The sequence below is a fragment of the Pecten maximus genome, chromosome 4 (genome assembly GCF_902652985.1).
Source record: "Pecten maximus chromosome 4, xPecMax1.1, whole genome shotgun sequence".
Classification (NCBI taxonomy): Eukaryota; Metazoa; Mollusca; class Bivalvia; order Pectinida; family Pectinidae; genus Pecten; species Pecten maximus.
The window spans coordinates 12,537,836-12,563,556 of record NC_047018.1 but is presented as its reverse complement, the minus strand read 5'-3'; the positions used below and the strand labels follow the sequence as shown (position 1 = coordinate 12,563,556).

Sequence of the window (25,721 nt, the reverse complement as noted above, 5' to 3'; positions counted from 1 at the left end):
TGGTTTAATGTTTATTTTCCATTACCTCAAATATTTAAGATATTTACATATTTCAGAGTGAGTCATAGTTTCCTTTGTTGTTTCATTCTGCTACATCTTTTTGTCAAATTGTTAGAACAGCAAAGTCTATACTGTCACAATGAAATCGATGACGTCACAATAGTTTTCACGAGATAAAGTGTTATAGTCTCACATTGACATATTGTATGTTGTACGAATTGCCGTAAACAAATGAAGATAACGTATTTAATACGTTTACCCTCAGTTTGATATGTTCCCAAAATGGATGAGAATTCGCCTTTGCATGGCGTGTCTTGTAAACCCATGCCTTTTCCGGATTAGGTCGTTCGCTTGATGTAAGCACCATTCGGTACTAACGGGTCCTTTGTTTTTATATTCACAGGGATCAGCTATCCTACACAATTTCCGGGAACACGTGCCCGAAAAGATTGTTTTGTCCCTGCTACACCGCTTCCTATTGGATAATCAGATATTAGAGGAACTTATGAAGGAGGTATGTTGACAGATATTACAAAACTTACGGAACAGAAAGCTGGGTTTAATAAGTGCGTGTAGGGTGAGGTCATTTGAGTTAAGGTTCTGTGATGAAAACATTCAACACGTCATTAAGTTTAACTTTGATTCCACTGAGACCATAAAAAGAATTCCTGTTTTAATCATATATTTTATTATATTAAGTGTTTAAATGCTTATCGGTTCTATACGTGGACCCTATTAACTCGTTTCAACTAACTCGATCCAATTAAACTCGTCCGTCCGTACCAACTCGTCCTGACCAAAGCGACCATACCAACTATACGGCATGACGTCACTAATAACTCCACCATACCAACTATACGGCATGACTTACTAATAACTCGACCATACCAACTATACGGCATGACTTACTAATAACTCCACCATACCAACTATACGGCATGACTTACTAATAACTCCACCATACCAACTATACGGCATGACTTACTAATAACTCAACCAAACCAACTATACGGCATGACTTACTAATAACTCCACCATACCAACTATACGGCATGACGTCACTAATAACTCGACCATACCAACTATACGGCATGACTTACTAATAACTCCACCATACCAACTATACGGCATGACTTACTAATAACTCGTCCATACCAACTATACGGCATGACTTACTAATAACTCCACCATACCAACTATACGGCATGACTTACTAATAACTCCACCATACCAACTATACGGCATGACTTACTAATAACTCCACCATACCAACTATACGGCATGACTTACTAATAACTCAACCATACCAACTATACGGCATGACTTACTAATAACTCAACCATACCAACTATACGGCATGACTTACTAATAACTCCACCATACCAACTATACAACATGACTTCACCAATAACTCGTCCGTACCAACTATACAACATGACTTACTAATAACTCGACCATACCAACTATACTACATGACTTCACCAATAACTCGACCATACCAACTATACAACATGACTTCACTAATAACTCCACCATACCAACTATACAACATGACTTCACCAATAACTCGACCATACCAACTATACAACATGACTTCACCAATAACTCGACCATACCAACTATACAACATGACTTCACTAATAACTCGACCATACCAACTATAAAACATGACTTACTAATAACTCCACCATACTAACGATACAACATGACTTCACCAATAACTCGTCCGTACCAACTCGTCCCGACCAAAGCGACCATACCAACTACAATGTATACGACATGACTTCACTAATAACTCGACCCAACAAAGTCAATACGGTCATTTACACCCTACAAACTCTACTCACTAACTCGCTGACCTTGACCTGACCAACTAGTTCCTCTCCCGACCAGCACGACCAAGATGACTCGATGTGACCATCTCGACCTAATTATAATACTAGCCAGCATTGGCGGTAACGGTAACCGTTGCATGGTCCAGCGGGGTCACGGACGACTGAATTTTAACTGAAGAACATGTAGCTCACTGTGAAATTCAATTGAATCTAGACCACGTGTCTAAAAGTTATATTAGAAATACCGAACCCGAGTTTCTTTTTTCCGCTAATATACCTGCACTTATATAAAATCCAATGGAGGAATGTGCTGAATGTGGGATATGGGCCTGTCGAAACTTCAACTCAAGCAGAGGATGTGGGGTCACAGTTGTTTGGTATACTGACCATGTCGTAAGGACACGTGTTGACACAATTCCACACGACAGGCAACGCTGGTAGCCTATAAATCACGAGCGACCACGTACGGAAACACAAACATGTCCCAAGATTGGCTAGAATTTCAGTCTGAAAATCTTTATATGAGATTTTTGAGTTTTACGTTTGGTTTTTCCCGTTATATAAAAAAATTGCTTGTGCTTTTAAAGATAAAAAATAGCTTTTCTATACATGTAACAGACCTCACAATATCGTTTTGGCCCATATGCCTCGTGCTTCATTCATATTTTTGTTTCATTTCTTATTTCTTAGAAAAGGTGACCGGGAAAGGTCACTGGTCAGTAATAGTCACCATTCGTCGGATTCTATTCTCGTGACATCTCATGAATTTACAAATGCATGATAATAATGTAAACATGGTTTCGACCCCGACTTTGGTGAATTAATTAGCTGTTGAAAAAATCTTCACGCTAATATACTCGATATAAATCTAAACCTTTCGAAGTTTAAATCCTTTAATAAGAACATGCTTACATCATTTATCGTATATCTAACTTCATTTTACAAAACGTTTCCCCAACAGATAGCGGTATTGTAACTTTAAATAATTTGTAAAATTAGCTGCAAAGGTCTAGTATCAAGCTGAACGTTGAATGATTTGTGTTAATCTTTATTATGAAATTCCACTTTGTTGAGAGCAGACTCTATGCATCAAGAGAATCACTTGTTGACAGTTTTTGTTTTGTTAGAACTCTTCACAATCTCCAGAAATTGGACGTAAAAGTTATTGGTCACCGTTTCAGTATCCATTAAAGTTTTCTCATATCAAAGACAGAACAGTCTCTGGAAAATAACTTAAATAATGCATGACACTTCTATGGACCGCCAGCTAATGATTTACACTGTCTGGGCCGCCAGCTAATGATTTACACTGTCTGGGCCGCCAACTATTGATTTACACTGTCTGGACCGCCAAGTATTGATTTACACTGTCTGGACCGCTAGCTATATATTTACACTGTCTGGGCCGCAAACTATTGATTTACACTGTCTGGACCGCCAACTATTGATTTACACTGTCTTGACCGCCAACTATTGATTTACACTGTCTTGACCGCCAACTATTGATTTACACTGTCTGGGCCGCCAGCTAATGATTTACACTGTCTGGACCGCCAACTATTGATTTACACTGTCTGGACCGCCAGCTATTGATTTACACTGTCTGGGCCGCCAGCTAATGATTTACACTGTCTGGACCGCCAGCTAATGATTTACACTGTCTGGACCGCCAACTATTGATTTACACTGACTGGACCGCCAACTATTGATTTACACTGTCTGGACCGCCAGCTAATGATTTACACTGTCTGGACCGCCAACTATCGATTTACACTGTCTGGACCGCTAGCTATATATTTACACTGTCTGGACCGCCAACTATTGATTTACACTGTCTGGACCGCCAACTATCGATTTACACTGTCTGGACCGCCAACTATCGATTTACACTGTCTTGACCGCCAACTATTGATTTACACTGTCTGGACCGCCAACTATCGATTTACACTGTCTGGACCGCCAACTATTGATTTACACTGTCTGGACCGCCAACTATTGATTTACACTGTCTTGACCGCCAACTATTGATTTACACTGTCTGGACCGCCAACTATCGATTTACACTGTCTGGACCGCCAACTATCGATTTACACTGTCTGGACCGCCAACTATCGATTTACACTGTCTGGACCGCCAACTATCGATTTACACTGTCTGGACCGCCAACTATCGATTTACACTGTCTGGACCGCCAACTATTGATTTACACTGTCTGGACCGCCAACTATTGATTTACACTGTCTGGGCCGCCAGCTAATGATTTACACTGTCTGGACCGCCAACTATTGATTTACACTGTCTTGACCGCCAACTATTGATTTACACTGTCTGGACCGCCAACTATTGATTTACACTGTCTGGACCGCCAACTAATGATTTACACTGTCTGGACCACCAACTATTGATTTACACTGTCTGGACCGCCAACTATATATTTACACTGTCTGGACCGCCAACTATTGATTTACACTGTCTGGACCGCCAACTATTGATTTACACTGTCTGGGCCGCCAACTATCGATTTACACTGTCTGGACCGCCAACTATTGATTTACACTGTCTTGACCGCCAACTATTGATTTACACTGTCTGGACCGCCAACTATTGATTTACACTGTCTGGGCCGCCAACTATCGATTTACACTGTCTGGACCGCCAACTATTGATTTACACTGTCTGGGCCGCCAACTATCGATTTACACTGTCTGGACCGCCAACTATCGATTTACACTGTCTGGACCGCCAACTATCGATTTACACTGTCTGGACCGCCAACTATCGATTTACACTGTCTGGACCGCCAACTATTGATTTACACTGTCTTGACCGCCAACTATTGATTTACACTGTCTGGACCGCCAACTATTGATTTACACTGTCTGGACCGCCAACTATCGATTTACACTGTCTGGACCGCCAACTATTTAATTATTATAGCTCTGTCGATAGAGCATTGTTACCCCAGAGTATTGTCAAGAGATGGAATAGTGCCCGAGCCGAACAACAGGGCCAAAATGGGTTTAGTACAACACCCTTACAATTTGTATAACATTCACTGAAATCGGCGTAGTGATTTAAAAGAATGGCATGATAACAAATCTTACAAATATCTTTCATGATTGATGGTATGTTACATGTTTATAAGTTGTTTTATAAAACAGATAACTTAACTTATAGATATCATGTAATTTTCTTATAAAAAATGTCATTTCATAAAGTTCAGCATTGGTACTCTGAATAGCTTGTCTGGTCCTGTACGGCTGGATGTTGTGTTTCAATCTGGTTATTATCTGTTTTTGGGCCATATTGGATCCCAGTTGATTGACGTAATATATTTCACCACAGTAGATATTATAATAAGATACACATATACCTAGACATTACATTACTTTACACCTCATCTTATAATTACTGATATAGCGATTAGGAAGTGTGAATAAAGGATGGTGGTTTACAATTCAGACGATTACCAAAGTCGACCGGAAACCTAGGTCTAATTTAATACAAAGTTAGCAAATCTAAACGTTAGCAAGGAGTGTTTAAAAAGGGTGATTACATAATTCGACAGTTGACAAAGCAGACTTGTTTTTTAACAGAAGATGATGACGAAATTCGGTCAACTTTGATTTTGAAGTTTGTTATGCCATTGAGAAGTACGGGAATGAATATTTTTCTAACTACATATGTAGGCTACCCTTGTCTCAACCCTTATGTTTAGGTTCTCCCTTGATCCATTTGTTGTGCCTGTTTGATTTTGAGTCTCTTCCGGAAACCAAAGTGGGTTACTGTTGAAGGTTACCATTGCTGTTTTTAATTCATAGAAAGCTGTTCTTAGATATCTCTCAGTTCACACATAGGTTCTCCTTGTTATCAAATCATTAAAGTAGAGAAAAAATCAGTCTTACATAGAACCAATTAAGATAATCAAAGTAGAGAAAAGATCAGACTTATATAGAACCAGTTAAGATCATCAAAGTAGAGAAAAGATCAGTCTTACATAGAACCAATTAAGATAATCAAAGTAGAGACAATATCAGTCTACATAGAACCAATTAAGATAATCAAAGTAGAGACAATATCAGTCTTACATAGAACCATTTAAGATAATCAAAGTAGAGACAATATCAGTCTTACTTAGAACAAGTTAAGATAATCAAAGTAGAGAAAAGATCAGTCTTACATAGAACCAAGAAACATTATTCAATGACGGGCGCCAAGACCTTTTTTTGTAGCAGACGATGACATTTGACATTTGACGAAGGAGGTATACCGAGTATAAACCGACTGTGACTGTTTCGGGTGCCAGCGAATTTGTAGTTTTGAGGAAGTACATTGTAGATAAAGAAATTTTATTGAAAATATGACAATATTTTCTTTACATCCTGGTCAGTCATCATTCGGTTAACGATAGAACTAGGAGACTGACATCGGAAAACGTGTTACGATAGAGGAATGACATCGGAAAATCTCGTGAAACTATTGGACAATGACATCGGAAAACCTCGTGTTACTATTGGAGAATGACATCGGAAAACCTCGTGTTACTATAGGAGAATGACATCGGAAACCCTCGTGTCACTATAGGAGAATGACATCGGAAACCCTCGTGTTATTATAGGAGAATGACATCGGAATACCTCGTGTTACTATTGGAGAATGACATCGGAAACCCTAGGATTACTATTGGAGAATGGCATCGGTAAACCTCGTGTTGCTATAGGAAAATCTCGTGTCACTATAGGAGAATGACATCGGAAACCCTCGTGTTACTATTGGAGAATGACATCGGAAAACCTCGTGTCACTATAGGAGAATGACATCGGAAACCCTCGTGTTACTATAGGAGAATGACATCGGAATACCTCGTGTTACTATAGGAGAATGACATCGGAAACCCTCGTGTCACTATAGGAGAATGACATCTGAAAACTCCGTGTTACTGTAGGAGAATGACATCGGAAAATCTCGTGTCACTATAGGAGAATGACATCGGAAACCCTCGTGTTACTTTTGGAGAATGACATCTGAAAACTCCGTGTTACTATAGAAGAATGACATCGGTAAACCTCGTGTTACTATAGGAGAATGACATCTGAAAACTCCGTGTTACTATAGAAGAATGACATCGGAAACCCTCGTGTTACTATAGGAGAATGACATCGGAAACCCTCGTGTTACTATAGGAGAATTACATCTGAAATCCTCTTGTTACTATAGAAGAATGACATCGGAAAACCTCGTGTTACTATAGGAGAATGACATCTGAAAACTCCGTGTTACTGTAGGAGAATGACATAGGAAAAGCTCGTGTTACTATTGGAGAATGACATCGGAAAACCTCGTGTTACTATAGGAGAATGACATCGGAAACCCTCGTGTCACTATAGGAGAATGACATCGGAAACCCTCGTGTTATTATAGGAGAATGACATCAGAAAACCTCGTGTTACTATAGGGAATGACATCCGAAAACCTCGTGTCACTATAGGAGAATGACATCTGAAAACTCCGTGTTACTGTAGGAGAATGACATCGGAAAACCTCGTGTCACTATTAGGAGAATGACATAGGAAAAGCTCGTGTTACTATAGGAGAATGACAATCCTGAAAACCTCGTGTTACTATAGGAGAATGACATCGGAAACCCTCGTGTCACTATAGGAGAATGACATCTGAAAACTCCGTGTTACTGTAGGAGAATGACATCGGAAAATCCTCGTGTCACTATAGGAGAATGACATCGGAAACCCTCGTGTTACTATTGGAGAATGACATCGGAAAACCTCGTGTCACTATAGGAGAATGACATCGGAAACCCTCGTGTTACTATAGGAGAATGACATCGGAATACCTCGTGTTACTATAGGAGAATGACATCGGAAACCCTCGTGTCACTATAGGAGAATGACATCTGAAAACTCCGTGTTACTGTAGGAGAATGACATCGGAAAATCTCGTGTCACTATAGGAGAATGACATCGGAAACCCTCGTGTTACTTTTGGAGAATGACATCTGAAAACTCCGTGTTACTATAGAAGAATGACATCGGTAAACCTCGTGTTACTATAGGAGAATGACATCTGAAAACTCCGTGTTACTATAGAAGAATGACATCGGAAACCCTCGTGTTACTATAGGAGAATGACATCGGAAACCCTCGTGTTACTATAGGAGAATTACATCTGAAATCCTCTTGTTACTATAGAAGAATGACATCGGAAAACCTCGTGTTACTATAGGAGAATGACATCTGAAAACTCCGTGTTACTGTAGGAGAATGACATAGGAAAAGCTCGTGTTACTATTGGAGAATGACATCGGAAAACCTCGTGTTACTATAGGAGAATGACATCGGAAACCCTCGTGTCACTATAGGAGAATGACATCGGAAACCCTCGTGTTATTATAGGAGAATGACATCAGAAAACCTCGTGTTACTATAGGGAATGACATCCGAAAACCTCGTGTCACTATAGGAGAATGACATCTGAAAACTCCGTGTTACTGTAGGAGAATGACATAGGAAAAGCTCGTGTCACTATTGGAGAATGACATCAGAAAACCTCGTGTTACTATAGGGAATGACAAATCCGAAAACCTCGTGTTACTATAGGAGAATGACATCGGAAACCCTCGTGTCACTATAGGAGAATGACATCTGAAAACTCCGTGTTACTGTAGGAGAATGACATCGGAAAATCTCGTGTCACTATAGGAGAATGACATCGGAAAACTCCGTGTTACTGTAGGAGAATGACATCGGAAAATCTCGTGTCACTATAGGAGAATGACATCTGAAAACCTCGTGTTACTGTAGGAGAATGACATCGGAAAATCTCGTGTCACTATAGGAGAATGACATCGGAAACCCTCGTGTTACTTTTGGAGAATGACATCTGAAAACTCCGTGTTACTATAGAAGAATGACATCGGTAAACCTCGTGTTACTATAGGAGAATGACATCGGAAAATCTCGTGTCACTATAGAAGAATGACATCGGAAACCCTCGTGTTACTTTTGGAGAATGACATCTGAAAACTCCGTGTTACTATAGAAGAATGACATCGGTAAACCTCGTGTTACTATAGGAGAATGACATCTGAAAACTCCGTGTTACTATAGAAGAATGACATCGGAAACCCTCGTGTTACTATAGGAGAATGACATCGGAAACCCTCGTGTTACTATAGGAGAATTACATCTGAAATCCTCTTGTTACTATAGAAGAATGACATCGGAAACCATCGTGTTACAATAGGAGAATGACATCGGAAACCCTCGTGTTACCATAGGAGAATGACATCTGAAATCCTCTTGTTACTATAGGAGAATGACATCGGAAAACCTCGTGTTACTATAGAAGAATGACATCGGAAAACCTCGTGTCACTATAGGAGAATGACATCTGAAAACTCCGTGTTACTGTAGAAGAATGACATCGGAAACCCTCGTGTTACTATAGGAGAATGACATCGGAAACCCTCGTGTTACTATAGGAGAATAACATCTGAAATCCTCGTGTTACTATAGAAGAATGACATCGGAAACCCTCGTGTTACTATAGGAGAATGACATCGGAAACCCTCGTGTTACTATAGGAGAATGACATCTGAAATCCTCTTGTTACTATAGGAGAATGACATCGGAAAACCTCGTGTTACTATAGGGAATGACATCGGAAAACCTCGTATCACTATAGGAGAATGACATCGGTAAGCCTCGTGTCACTATAGGAGAATGACATCGGAATACCTCGTGTTACTATAGGAGAATGACATCGGAAAGCCTCGTGTTACTATAGGAGAATGACATCGGAAACCCTCGTGTTACTATTGGAGAATGGAATCGGTAAACCTCGTGTTACTATAGGAGAATGACATCGGAATACCTCGTGTTACTATTGGAGAATGACATCTGAAAACTCCGTGTTACTATAGAAGAATGACATCGGAAAATCTCATGTCACTTTAGGAGAATGACATCGGAAACCCTCGTGTTACTATTGGAGAATGACATCTGAAAACTCCGTGTTACTATAGAAGAATGACATCGGTAAACCTCGTGTTACTATAGGAGAATGACATCTGAAATCCTCTTGTTACTATAGGAGAATGACATCGGAATACCTCGTGTTACTATGAGAGAATGACATCGGAAACCCTCGTGTTACTATAGGAGAATGACATCGGAAAACCTCGTGTTACTATAGGAGAATGACATCGGAAACCCTCGTGTTACTATTGGAGAATGGAATCGGTAAACCTCGTGTTACTATAGGAGAATGACATCGGAAACCCTCGTGTTGCTATAGGAAAATCTCGTGTCACTATAGGAGAATGACATCTGAAAACTCCGTGTTACTATAGAAGAATGACATCGGAAACCCTCGTGTCACTATAGGAGAATGACATCGGAATGCGTCATGTTACTATAGGAGAATGACATCGGAATACCTCGTATTACTATAGGGAATGACATCGGAAACCCTCGTGTTTCTATAAGAGAATAACATCGGAAACCCTCGTGTGACTATAGGAGAATGACATCGGAATACCTCGTGTTACTATAGGAGAATGGCATCGGAAACCCTCGTGTTACTATAGGAGAATGACATCGGAAACCTTCGTGTTACTATTGGAGAATGGCATCGGTAAACCTCGTGTTACTATAGGAGAATGACATTGGAATACCTCGTGTTACTATAGGAGAATGACATCGGAAACCCTCGTGTTACTATAGGAGAATAACATCGGTAAACCTCGTGTTACTATTGGAGAATGACATTAACATCAGATAACAGTAACTAAACGCTAAACACAGTAAATGATACCCGCCACACACTTCTGTACAATGATTACATATCACAGCGTGTTTTAAAAACATGATAAATATCATTCTTGACAATTAAAAAAATACAAACAGATTTTCTTTTTTTGCACTTCAGCGGTCGAAAATATAGACACGACGACTCCGATTGATGACTAGATTGATAGTCCCTGTAGACTAATATGTCGGGACCTGAATATCAACTATTGACACAGCCTTCCTGTTGCCTTATTAATGAGAAGTGGGGTGTAAATATTAATTGCTTTGAATCGATTTCGAATATTGTCTGATAGGAATCGTTCGGTATGTTTGTTTATGGTGACGAGAAATCACGAACAGGATACTGTTGTATGTTAACGTACGTTTGGAAACACACACGGCTGTATATAATTATAAAACATGACGTAAAGTAAACACTGATCACAGTAACATATGAATCACGATTCTATCACACAGACTACATTTAAGTACAATCTCGTGGTATCCTAGTAAACATTGGTACACTCTCGTGCTATCTTTGTATACATTGGTACACTCTCGTGCTATCTTTGTACACATTGCTACACTCTCGTGCTATCTTTGTACACATTGCTACACTTTTGCTATCTTTGTACACATTGGTACACTCTTGCTATCTTAGTACACATTGGTACACTCTCATGATATCTTTGTACACATTGCTACACTCTCGTGCTATCTTTGTACACATTGCTACACTCTCGTGCTAACTTAGTACACATTGCTACACTTTTGCTATCTTTGTATACATTTGTACACTCTTGCTATCTTAGTACACATTGGCACACTCTCATGCTATCTTAGTACACATCGGTACACTCTCGTGCTATCTTAGTACACATTGGTACACTCTCGTGTTTCTTTGTATACATTTGTACACTCTCGTGTTATCTTTGTATACATTGCTACACTCTTGCTTTCTTTGTATACATTTGTACACTCTTGCTATCTTTGTATACATTTGTACACTCTTGCTATCTTTGTATACATTTGTACACTCTTGCTATCTTTGTATACAATTGTACACTCTTGCTATCTTTGTATACATTGCTGCACTCTTACTATCTTTGTATACATTTGTACACTCTCATGATATATTTGTATACATTTGTACACTCTTGCTATCTTTGTATACAATTGTACACTCTTGCTATCTTTGTATACAATTGTACACTCTCGTGCTATCTTTGTATACATTTGTACACTCGTGCTATCTTTGTACACATTTGTACAATCTCGTGCTAACTTAGTACACATTGGTACACTCTCATGATATATTTGTATACATTTGTACACTCTTGCTATCTTTGTATACAATTGTACACTCTTGCTATCTTTGTATACATTTGTACACTCTCGTGTTATCTTTGTATACATTTGTACACTCTCATGATATCTTTGTATACATTTGTACAATCTCGTGCTAACATAGTACACATTGGTACACTCTCATGATATATTTGTATACATTTGTACACTCTTGCTATCTTTGTATACAATTGTACACTCTTACTATCTTTGTATACATTTGTACACTCTTGCTATCTTTGTATACATTTGTACACTCTTGCTATCTTTGTATACAATTGTACACTCTTGCTATCTTTGTATACATTTGTACACTCTCGTGCTATCTTTGTATACATTTGTACACTCGTGCTATCTTTGTACACATTTGTACAATCTCGTGCTAACTTAGTACACATTGGTACACTCTCATGTTTTCTTTGTATACATTTGTACACTCTTGCTATCTTTGTATACAATTGTACACTCATGCTATCTTTGTATACATTGCTACACTCTTGCTATCTTTGTACATATTTGTACACTCTCATGCTATCTAAGTACACATTGGTACACTCTTACTATATTTGTATAGATTTGTACACTCGTGCTATTTTTGTATACATTTGTACACTCTCGTGCTATCTTTGTACACATCGGTACACTCTCGTGCTATCTTTGTACATATTGCTACACCCTTGCTTTCTTTGTATACATTGCTACACTCTTACTATCTTTGTATACATTTCTACACTCTCGTGCTATCTAAGTACACATTGGTACACTCTCGCGCTATCTTTGTATACATTGGTACACTCTCGTGCTATCTTAGTACACATTTGTACACTCTCGTGCTATCTTATTACACATTGGTACACTCTCGTGCTATCTTTGTACACATTGCTACACTTTTGCTATCTTTGTATACATTTGTTCACTCTTGCTATCTTTGTATACATTGGTACACTCTCATGCTATCTTATTACACATTTGTACACTCTCATGCTATCTTAGTACACATTGGTACACTCTCGTGCTATCTTTGTATACATTTGTACACTCTCGTGTTATCTTTGTATACCTTGCTACACTCTTACTATCTTTGTATACATTTGTACACTCTTGCTGTCTTTGTAAACATTTGTACACTTTTGCTATCTTTGTACACATTGGTACACTCTCGTGCTATCTTTGTACACTTTGGTACACTCTCGAGTTATCTTTGTATACATTGGTACACTCTCGTGCTATCTTTGTACACTTTGGTACACTCTCGAGTTATCTTTGTATACATTGGTACACTCTCGTGCTATCTTTGTACACTTTGGTACACTCTCGAGTTATCTTTGTATACATTGGTACACTCTCGTGCTATCTTTGTACACATTGGTACACTCTCGTGCTATCTTTGTACACATTGGTACACTCTCGTGCTATCATAGTACACATCGGTACACTCTTGTGCTATCCCTTTTAATTTTGTTAATTTTGTTACATCAAGCTAACAAATCACTGGTGTTAGTGCACACTTTGCTGATTATTACCCATTACCCAGAAGGTATACTTATTACCGCTGTAATTTGATGTGATTAGGAATTCGTCGTGTGAAGGAAAATATGAAAATGAATTTGCGGTGTTATTTGTCGACAATCCAAAATGTTTATTCATCAATCTTTTATTTCTTAAGCGACACCCTATTTTTCGCCAACAGTCAGTAATATTTGAATTTGTTATTCTTAAGAAGAAATCGTAAATATTTTAATGATGGCGCGATTTCTAATTTGTTTTTATTTTTACACTTAGCCTTGTACGCTGATTGTTCGAAGTTAGCAAAAGATAAATAAAATACTGGTCACAATTGAAAAATATCAACACTGTTTTCGTTGTAAACTCTTAAACCGGTAAACTGATATGAAGATCATCATTATAGGCCAGTGGCGGGTAAAGAGGACCATTATGTACCTGTACATTACCACGGATTACATGGGTTATCGATTAATATGCCTGACCAATTGTTCTCTTTACAATTGATCACAGGCAGATAACAAATGCATAATAAGAACAATTAGAATAGTTTAGAATTCCATATTAAATCCGATTTTATTTCAAAAGCATGACGTCATTTTCTGTGTAAATATCCGGGACTTTTAGCATGATCTGTCTGTTCCATTTGAACCTTTTCAAAGGGTTGAAAGGCAATCATGCGTACGAGAAATTACGGGAGAGGCAACTACAATTGTATCGAATGTTATTAATATATTTCAGAGTGGGCAACTTAATCTTCCGAGAAACAAAGACTTATACATTCCAAGAGCACATATGAGGCGGACTTCCGGCCTAGAAGATGATGACACAAAACAAAGAGCCCGGATGTATGACCACTTTCAACGTGATTTATCGACAACGGTAGATCACTTCCGCGAGAGGAGAAATTCACAAATGGATCCTACCACGCAATTGTGACGTCGTTAGTGAAGATCGATTAAGTGATGATGTCGATATAATAACACTTTAATTCAATGTTATATACGTTTTTACCGTATAATATGGTGTGACGGGTAGAAGGTTACAGCGAGGATCACTTTATCAGAAATATGTCGTGGTCGGCATAGATTGTTACTTCGGATTTTGATGTTTTATTATATATATATATATATGATACTGTATAAACAATTACTACCTTTAACCTGGAAAATCATCCATATTTACATATACTGTTTATATGTGCTGTCTCTTGATTACCTATACACAGGATTGACTTCATTGACTTCCGCTTCTTGTTCATCTTTGCGTTTTGGCGTTGACCCTTTAACTATTTATTTATGTACATGCCGTATAACAGAGGCTGGGTCAGAACACTTTTTGTTAGTAAGTTAGTTACAATGTACGTAATTGCTGGTTGAACGCCTCTGGCTCTGTCCATATAGTCAGTGCTCTGTTAGTGAGATGTCAGAACACCTGTTGTTAATAAGTTAGCTACATAATTACTGGTTGAACGCCTACATGACTCGGTCCATAGTCAGTGTTCTGTCAGCGAGATTCCAGAACAGCGAAAGGACGCAATACTGTTGCATGCGAAGGACATCGAAAAAAGGAAATATCGCATTCACGTAATATCTGTTTTATGTCAAAGTCCTTTCCCAGCCTTCGTTAAATAAATAATACCATTCATACTCTCCAAATAGTTCATTATTCATAGTTCATAGTTCTTTAGTTAACGAGATGCATTCTTCATTGTGAACCAAATTCATTCTGGTTTCTAACTGGCCGAAGTTTTAACTTACACTTACTATCACTAGCTTGATTTACAATTTGTAATGACATCCAAACTGTCTCTGGCCAAGTGTGAGGTGTACCGTCACATCATTATCATCCTAGACGACGTGGCGACAACCAGATTGGATTACATATAGGCCTACCTGACCTGAACAAACTAGAAAGACCCAAACGAACAAACAAACAAACAAACGTGGTAAGAATCTCGTACATATTTTGAAATGTTTTGTTTAACAATTAACTTAATACCATGAGTTCCCTTTAGGGCACTGTGATATCACTCTTGCGTTCTACTATGCGGCCGGGGTTCGATTCCTCGTTCGGACGTGAAAAGTAACGGGGTCGCCTACCCGTACACGTTTCCTACGGATACTACGAGGTAAGTTGTGACTTGTTTCTCTATCAGGCGCGTAGCTTCCTATACACACATACACAGCTGCGTACACGTCATTTAGAATCCTATTATTTATATTCAATTTTCTACAAACGAAATATTTATTTCGTCTCTAGGTTATAGAGATATGGGTCTAATCGAGTAATTAATGTAGTTAAAGATTGTGTGGCAGGACACACACTCATTCAACCCAGGCTAATATCAGGTCGGTTAAAATGGCAAAAGAAAAATCTGATACTACTTTGTAAGAAATTTCAATTCTTTCCGCAAGACCCGTCAGCACTGGAAGCAACTCAAAATGAAAATGAAGCCCACCGGCTCACAAACATGTCTTAAATTCATGTCAGACCATGCCGCAATATGACGTCTTTGTGATTAAACATGAAATAAAACAAATTTATTTCTGTATATAGTACAAATGACTTAATATGAGTCTCCAAAGAAGACATTTTTGCTAATTTTGGTTGGTCTACAGTACAAAATGAAGCTGCAGACATTATTACAAACTGTTTTGATTAAATTTGCAAATGTCATACAATGTTCGTAAACCCCAAGAGTCTCCATGAGCGTGACTCCGACTGATGACTGGTATATATAGCATTGATTTTGTAGTCACGACAGGTAAACATCAGATTTCAGTAGTTATGTCAAACAGCCACTGAGGAAGAAATATTGCTACAGGTTCAAAGCAGTCTACATATTTATTCATAGGTATTGGGCGCCACTGGCACAAGAGCGCGGTTCTCAAACGGAAACAATGGTACAAATCAAAGAAACCGCAGTCTGTCTAAACGAGTGAGCCGTGAAATGAATATAAGCTAAATAATTGGAAATATTGTTTTGTTTTTAAATTAGAGAATATGCTTGAACAGCGGTAAAATCTAGCTGTGACATATACTAAAAGGTAGCAAAGTACTTAATTTATGCTCTTAACAGCATATCAAGTTATTCAGCTTTATTTACCTTCTAATTTCTTCATGTATCCTTGCTTTGGTTATTTGCTATTAAATGATTACGTACTCGTTCTGTACGTTGTTTTGTTTCCGGACATCCCGCACTGCTTTATTTTTATTGGCTGCGATGAACTCAGCGGGGTTATGTAAAGGCTGGTTACTGATTGGTCAACAGAAATTAGGACCCGCGTCCCCTTCCTCATTCAACAGTCATCTTGGATGTACCAAAAGCGAAAAAGTGTTGTCATTTTTTTTTAAATCGATACTTTTCGACGATGAAATATTGAATAACAGTTTATTTTCGTCCATAAGGTCGTGAATATAGTAGTTTTGTGTCCGAGATTGTGAAATCTCGATTTTACATACTAAATCGGATGGGCTGCGGAGACTGACAAAGCCAGTGTAAGCGGATCGAATATAAATCGATCAAGTGGAAGATACCAAAACAAACAGTCCGAAAGTCGAAGGCTTCACCCAGGAAGCGACAAAAGGGCAAACAGTAGAGCCAATGTAACTGTGTCGTTACCTCCAGACCCCACATATCCAATGGTTCCAGCTCCACCAGTGGTACCAACACCACTTGTTTCTCTGCCAGACACACATGTGGAAGTGTCTACTTTCCAGCAGGACACGTTGGCAGCACTGACGCAAACCATCACGGCGTCAATTACTGAGTCGGTTTTAACTAGCCTGCGAAGAGAAGGTATTTTTCACCTCCACCTGTAGAGTCCACATCTGCTTCCGCATTTAATCGGCCAGAGCAATCTTTCAGACCGCATGCACCACAAGATGACCATTCGAATTCCATCGAAGTCAATTCAGCCAGCAGCCAGCCACAGTTTCTTCTATCAGGGCTGGAAGTAGATGCGGTCAGGTCTCGACCAGTCTCAATGGCGTGTCAGCCTCTTCATTCAAGGGTGTCGACTAAGCTGAAAGAAAATATTTGAGGTAGGGAATATATTGAGTTAAGTCTGATGTTAGATTACCTTTCTGAGCAAGATTATTCCCTTAGATTGGTAGAGGGGGACTTGGTTGGGATAGTTCATACTAGCAGGAAGTATTTTCTCGACATTGAGAAATGGACTGATGCCTCTAGCATCTGTGCCTATGTCCTCCGCCTGAAGTCCCCTGAGGAAATATAAGAATGTGTCAAATTGCTTCTTGTGGCAGTAATTGGTATAATCACGATACCAATTTTCGTAAATATAAGCAGGGCTCTCTAGCTATGGCATTGTATGTTCTAGAGAATAAGCTTTTAACCATGTCCAGGAACAGACGGAAGGCATCCAATACTTCTAATCCGTCTGGCCGTAGAGAAAACTCTTTTCGTTTTTGTGCCAAAGGTAAAAAGATGCAAATAGGAACATGTCTGATTTAACAATGACAGCACCTATAATGGCTACAACTATCACCATGCCTGCTCCCATTTTGGGGCACACATCCTCGGGCCATCGGGCATCCGAGGGGAATGCATCCTTCCCCATCCCTACATCCTCCTATACCACAATCTCCTCACAGCAGAACAAGGCCAGGTAATAACATGTTTCTGAAGAAAGGTCCCACTACTCCAATTTGTTATCGCATCATTAATGTTTTTCTTTCCGGTTATGAAAATTTCCTAACAGATTCTTTTGACTGAAGGTTTTCAGTATGGATTAAAATAGAGTTTGAGGGTGAACGGGGGTTTCAATCCTGCCATAATCTAAAATCAGCACTTCAGGATCCAGCTATAGTCAACTGAGTAAGGAGTTGAAACTATAACGTATTCTTGGCCCCTTCCGTTTGGCCGTTTGTGGATTTGAAATTATCACCTTTATTGTAGTTCCCTAAAAGGATCAACATGAATTTCGATTAATTCATCTCGCAGCTTCTCTTTCTCGTTTACAGATGGCCGATTTCAGGAGGAAGGCCCCCTTGTTAGGGAGGATCTTTCACCGATCCTACCACCATTACTGCCTCAAAACTTCTTCGAGGTGTTGAAGAACTATTGAGTGCCTCTTAACCCCGGCTAGCAAAACAATATATACCAAGGCTTGGTCAGTGTTCAGTTATTTTTTTTTATATAACTCAGGTTTTCCAACCTGGTATCCCACATTTCTCGATTCGTTGCATATTTACAAAGTAAACAATTTGCTCCAAAGACTTTATAGTTTAATACCCTGCTGTGTGAAAAATACAGTTGTACATGTGTGCTGATATTGTGTAATGGCATACAACATTATATAGTGTACTATCTTATTTGCAAAATTACTCAAATGCACTTCACATTTCATAATATGATAATAATACATTGTATTTTAGTTTTAACACTATAAACAGAAAATATATAACAGATATCGACTCGAGCAATTATATTATCATTTATACAGGACGCCTGCGATAAACTTGAAAAAGCAGACGTCAGCAGGTGAGTTTTAACCTCCTTCATGAATATGGCCAGGTTTTCGACTTCCTGTTGAAAGATGGAAAACTGTTCCACACAGTGGTCGCTACCTTTCCAGAGCACCGGTTACAATAAGTCACAGTACGAGAGTTTGGAACCCATAACGAAGATTTTGTCTCCGATCGAAGTGATCCTGACGGCTGGTAGAGAGTGTCACTTTCCGGTATGTACATAAACAATCTTGCACTGTGACCTGAAACTCACATGTAACCGATACAATGAATAAAGCACGGATGTGATGTTCTCTCTTTCTCGAGTATGGGAAAACGAGACGTGCTGCAGTGTTGTCGACCCTCTGCTGACGGCTAATCAGTGCATCAGATACACAAACGAGCAACGCATTGTCATAATTTAATCGAAAAATAACAAGCGAATGTACCAATGTCTTACATGCATCTGTGTTGATGAAGTGCTAAGATGATATGGCAGGGGTTTCGGGAGCTTAAACACTTTCTGCATCGCCTTTCTCAAAATGATAATTAGGTAGGCTTAATAACAACGGAATTACCAAGTATATCAACATATATCGAATATCTCGGTCACTATATCGCACAAGGGAACGGATTGTTTCCTTATAATATCTTTTTCTTCCCATACTTTTTGTCAAACATCCTCTCCGGAAACTCAGATTTTTTTTTCATGAAGCCGACGTCATTAAAGGAAACCCTGTAACTTGGACCAATCCCTTTAATATCGACAAGTGCGACATGTAAACACCGCAGGTTGGGAGAGTGTTATTACTTTCTGGAAAAGGAAATTCTAAAAAAAGAAACTGTGGGTGGCATTGTAAGAAAATATCAAAACAACTGGCTAATATGTCTGTAGGGTCTCTTAGTGTCTTAAGTCTTTGTTAACACCAAACAGTGCCAAATTTTTCTTATAGTAATGCTGTTTTTCATCTCAACGCCAAACGCATATCCGTGAAAAAGTATCATAGAGGACAGTGGAAAACAAACCAATATATATTTCCCTCATCTCTCGAAATCACCACCATCAGGCACGGACCTGTAGTAGTTTATCAAAAATCAGAATTGGACACTTTTCCTGTACACTGCTGCCATAAACAGACCCGGTAGTGGTATTTATCCTCTACTATTTGATTGTCTAGGTTTAATAGACTTGGTAGTGGTGCTGTATTGTAGAACACCTGGTCATTCTGTTAGACCGAACAGACAACAACTGTCTGATCTATTTACGTATCGGTCTCTATCAAATATTGTTTTTGGCAAAAATTTCGCTGAAGCTTCAATCAACGATTAAAACAATTTCAAATATATCAATTATATAGAAATGAAAAAAGTCACAGAATGGTATTCGCATGTAATATATTTGATTATAGCTGATGTCAAAGTATAAGTTTTAATTGATTAAATAATAACGACGCTAGCCAGAAACGAAGGAAGTTAGTTTATGTTTTGTTGACTTATGGGGATTTGTTTAATGAGACAATCAGTATCGGGGATTAGCTCTCTCTTTGTCTGACTGATCTAATGGAAGAAGTCCTGTACACCGACATGTGTAGACAGTATAGCTGATGAAATGATATAAAACAGACCTGGTACAGACAATACTGTGTCATCCTCTCGGATCTCAGGACCGAACTCGTAAATTATATAAAACAGACCTGGTACAGACAATACTGTGTCATCCTCTCGGATCTCAGGAGCGAACTCGTAAATTATATAAAACAGACCTGGTACAGACAATACTGTGTCATCCTCTCGGATCTCAGGACCGAACTCGTAAATTATATAAAACAGACCTGGTACAGACAATACTGTGTCATCCTCTCGGATCTCAGGAGCGAACTCGTAAATTATATAAAACAGACCTGGTACAGACAATACTGTGTCATCCTCTCGGATCTCAGGACCGAACTCGTAAATTATATAAAACAGACCTGGTACAGACAATACTGTGTCATCCTCTCGGATCTCAGGACCGAACTCGTAAATTATATAAAACAGACCTGGTACAGACAATACTGTGTCATCCTCTCGGATCTCAGGAGCGAGCTCGTACTCGGTCTGTTTAATACTCAAAGACGTAGACGAGACGGTCGTTAATTTTGATTTCATTTACATTGAATCTTTCCTGTGTATGGAGATAATTTCAGATCTAAGATCCTGTTCTACCTACGAGGATATCCAGGATTAATGTGGGTTGTTGTCCAATTATTTGTTCAGCCATTGATTATTAACTGAAATCATTGATTTTTACCCGACATATTTCTAAATTGAAGAACATTAATTGTCATCGCTATGGCGATTCAGTGTCTGTCGTCAGTAGATACAGGAATCACGTCTTCCTTTGATGGTTCGAAAGTAAATAACCAATGGTTCGAGTGTTACCTGTGCTTCAGGTCACACCTACCCCAAGAAGAAAAAAAACAAAACAAACACAACATTAGTATGCGTTTCAGAATACCTGGGTAATTTGATCTTACCGGCAATTTTGTTTATCATCACAGCGAAACGCATTTTATTTTATTCTGCCTTCCCAGTACACGTGGTTTATTTTACCTTCACTGTAAAAGTGATTTATTTGACCCTCTGTGTACACGCTTGATGTCCACACGTATATGATTAATAAAGAAATGTCCATGTGAGCAGATTTTGATGTATACTGCATGTTTGACGTTTTGGTGACTACAACCAGTTCCCTATATGTGGTTTTCTATATCTATTAAGACAAATAAATCGTCGACTAATTTCTAATATTAATTAAAGTTGAATAAACATGTATGATTTATATGAATTCACACCTGTGATGGATGTGAATTCCCAACTTATCGGTTATCATTTTCTTATCTTACATGACGTGTCTGTACATTTCTAATCAGACATGACGTCACAAAGGTTAAACAGAGACTGGACGTGCCTGTAATACATTCTCTTTGTATTCCAATATTCATATAGAATATCCCGCAGATTATTTTCCAATGGGGATTTAACGTCTCGCGACGACAACGAAACAAATCAATGAGAACTGAGAACTAGAATTGTAGACAATCGACACGGATAGTTAATTATGTATGTGTAAGAAAATAAATCTGGGACAATTATCATTAGCAGTTCACTGATCCGTGGTTGTTATAGAGATTTCACAGATATTACGAATAATTTCCATTTCATGTGGTTAATAACACGAGGATAATTCACTATTGACATTATATTTATTCGAAAAGTATTAACTCGTCTTCAATAAATTACTAAAGAGAGTATCTTCTTAGTTTACAAGGGATAGTCATTATTAAGATAAATAGTTCTCCTTTTCTAAATAATAACGATATATATGTAATGTTTTACATTGCTAAACACGTCGACGCTTACCCTTCCGAATCATCTGGTTCCAGTATCCAGTATCCTCGGCCTCGAGTCTCCAGGGGTAACAGCGATGCTTTCGCAAGCAGCGATGAGTATCATTCCCGAGTCCCAAATGTTTACTTATATGTAACAGAGCGCAGGATTATTTAAATTTAAATCACTGCCTCCGCTAGGGATCGAACCCGGGACCTCTGGCTTACTAGTCTTACGCTCAACCGATCGAGCTAAAGAGAAGATCTCCCTAGCCGAGCGGTATATTGCGGCTAGTATTTACCAGGGTTACATATATAATCTGTGCAATATTTGAAACTATTAATAAACAGTTAAGACAAGTGGAATCATTGCCGATTCTTAGAACGACAAAGCAGCTGTATGGTGCCTTCCAAACATCTTAGATTTGTATCCGCGAGTGGACACACTGGTAAAGGGGAAAACATCGACAGTTATTCAGACGCCGGACAGTAGCCTCTATCCGACAGTTATTCAGACGTTGTACAGTACCTTTACCAGTGTGTTAGAGGCTACTGTCTTGCGTTGGAATGACTGTTGGTGCGTTTCTCTTTATCAGCGTGTTAGAGTTTAATGTTTCTTCTTAGAAACGCGTGTGTAGGAAATGTAAACACTGTGTACAGAAAGCTTCTGGAGTAGAGCTTATTGATTTCTTTATTTCCATAGATACATTACTAGAAAAACGAAATTTGTCTAAGGTACTACCAAAGTGTACTATAAAGTATGTGCTTAAAGCATGTTTGGATCATATAATTTGATCGAATGACGAATGGATAATTATCACAAAAAAAATGAACTAGAAAAAATAGGATCCGCTTATCTATAGGATAGACATGGATCTTTGTGCCTATAGACCAATAGAAGACAGAATCAAGTATGTGTACAAATAAGAAATTATTACCAAAACTAGAAATACAACACAAGGCGAATTATACCAACATTTACGTTGATCAGTTTTGCTCACAGTTTTATCCTACTAAATCTATCGATACAGTTTACAAAAAAATGTTTATCAAAAACTAGAATCTTGTCACATAATTTGATAAATGAGAAAAGTAAAAAGCCTAATATTCCTAGACAAAACAGAGCGTATACATGTTATGATTGGGAAAAATGAAGATGAATTTCATTTCCAACTGCAGCGCCATTTTATCCTGATTTACGCAAAAAATATTAAGACATATTATAATTGGAAGCCATGTGTATATAATGTCGTTAAGAATTTAATAAAACTGATAAGTTTATGCAGTAAGCTTTGTACAAAAGGAGGGACGGATTGTGAATGGATACATATTGTATTGTAATAGCTGTGTCTACAGTAGTAACAATATGCTGTATAACACGATCACCATCCTCCGTTTATGTAATTTGTTCATGTTCTAACCTAATTTAATGGTTGAGTCGGTAAGGCATTCTGGAAAGTGTTATGGTTTAAAGGGTTAGGCTTTCTGGAAAAATTTATGTTTGAGACTGTTAGACATTCTGGAAAGTTTTATGGTTGAGACGGTAAGCTATTCTGGAAAGTTTTATGGTTGAGACGGTAAGCTATTCTGGAATGTTTTATGGTTGAGACGGTAAGCTATTCTGGAATGTTTTATGGTTGAGACGGTAAGCTATTCTGGAATGTTTTATGGTTGAGACGGTAAGCCATTCTGGAAAGTTTTATGTTTGAGACTGTTGTTTTGGTTGAGACGGTAAGCCATTCTAGAATGTTGTTTTGGTTGAGATGGTAAGCCATTCTGGATTGTTTAATGTTTGACATCAGGATTTGATACAAGACGAGCGTTGTCGATGAATCAGGAGACGCTTAACATTCCGTAGTACCTGGTCTTAACACCCTTATGCTTATTCATGATTATCCATGAAAATCTCTTCTTTTCGTATCTGCCCCCAATTAAGTCGATTTTGGGTCGGAATTACGGTCGGTAGTCTGTTGTTTTATCGATTTAAGATAAAACTACGGTTACGTTTACCTGTTGTTTCCTCGATTTTAGATGGAACTGCGGTTACGTGTATTTGTTGTTTCCTCGATTTTAGATGGAACAACGGTTACGTTTACCTGTTGTTTCCTCGATTTTAGATGGAACAACGGTTACGTTTATCTGTTGTTTCCTCGATTTTAGATGGAACTACGGTTACGTTTATCTGTTGTTTCCTCGATTCTAGATGGAACAACGGTTACGTTTATCTGTTGTTTCATCGATTTTAGATGGAACTACGGTTACGTTTACCTGTAATAATCTCGTGTTATTCTCTTTACTATGTTCCTGGTCTATATGTTAGGAATAGACATGTATTGATTCGTTGGATTCGATAGATGCTATGTTAAAGGTCGCTAAGACGTACCCAACAAACCGTAGCAATAATTGAATTCAATTGGACTACTGATGTGTCCGAGTTTTTATTTACATTAGTATGCTAGCTCTTTCTGTTGGATCACAGTATAACACTACAGAGACAGACTATGGATTTAGCTTTGGAGTGCTGTGTGCCTACACTGTGTGGATTATCAGCCCGAGAGTCTGTCGCCAGCACCGCGCGTCTGTCAAGTCTATAAGTCATGATCAGCGAAGCCATAAATCTGTTGGATGCGCGCGGCTTCCTCGTGGATGTTAATATGACAGTGGAGCTCTGAAATCGACCATTCTACATCAGCACATGAGAGAGGTAGATGTGTTTACTCAACAGTGTCTATTAACCTGCTGGTGGTTTACGGTACAGGACCTCACAGTATTACTAGCATACAACTGAGCTTGGAAAGTCAGCAACATCATCCAAACATACCAAGTATATAGCCAAACGTGAATTATCTACGTTCTTATGGAGATTGTGATATCAAAATTGCAAAACTGTATACATGGGAAGTAAATACTGGATAAAGCTAATATCCCTACGTTCTAGGTGAATAAACTGGTAACTGACAAGTTTTAGCTTTGAATCGGCTGTCCAGCAAGTGTGTCAGAAATCTTCTTAAAATGTTTCGGTTTGTGCACCAGATGAAATCTGCTTCCTTCCTCGGCGATGATGACTCAGATGACGATAATTTCGTGAGAATGGCTGCTAGAGGAATACATGACGATGAATTCAAATCTTTTATGACGATGAACATACCTCACGAAGATGATTATGACCGCCATTTATATACATCATCGGGACACCGATTTGCGAAAAGCTTCGACGAGAACTTGATGAAGACTCTTAAACATGCTTACAAGCCTGAGAGACAAAGTGTGACATTATGCAGCTGTGATAGCGACGTCCGAGGTCTACTGCGGGTGTGTCGATGTAATAGAGCACAAAGTGAGTTCATCCAGTCAGTCACATCTAAATCCTTGCTCAAATCAGAAGAAAG

At 38.6% G+C, this 25,721-nt stretch overlaps 1 protein-coding gene across 1 annotated transcript in view; it reads left to right on the top strand.

Annotated features, from left to right (window-relative positions):
• The window catches only part of LOC117325272 (phospholipid phosphatase-related protein type 1-like), a 62,994-nt gene extending 47,850 nt beyond the window's left edge, over nucleotides 1-15,144 (top strand). The window contains exons 8-9 of the mRNA XM_033881383.1: nucleotides 404-514; nucleotides 14,234-15,144. Of these exons, the coding sequence (XP_033737274.1) occupies nucleotides 404-514; nucleotides 14,234-14,431 (309 nt within the window). The 3' untranslated portion in view covers nucleotides 14,432-15,144. The remainder of the gene's footprint in view (nucleotides 1-403; nucleotides 515-14,233) is intronic.
• The last annotated feature ends 10,577 nt before the right edge of the window (nucleotides 15,145-25,721 follow it).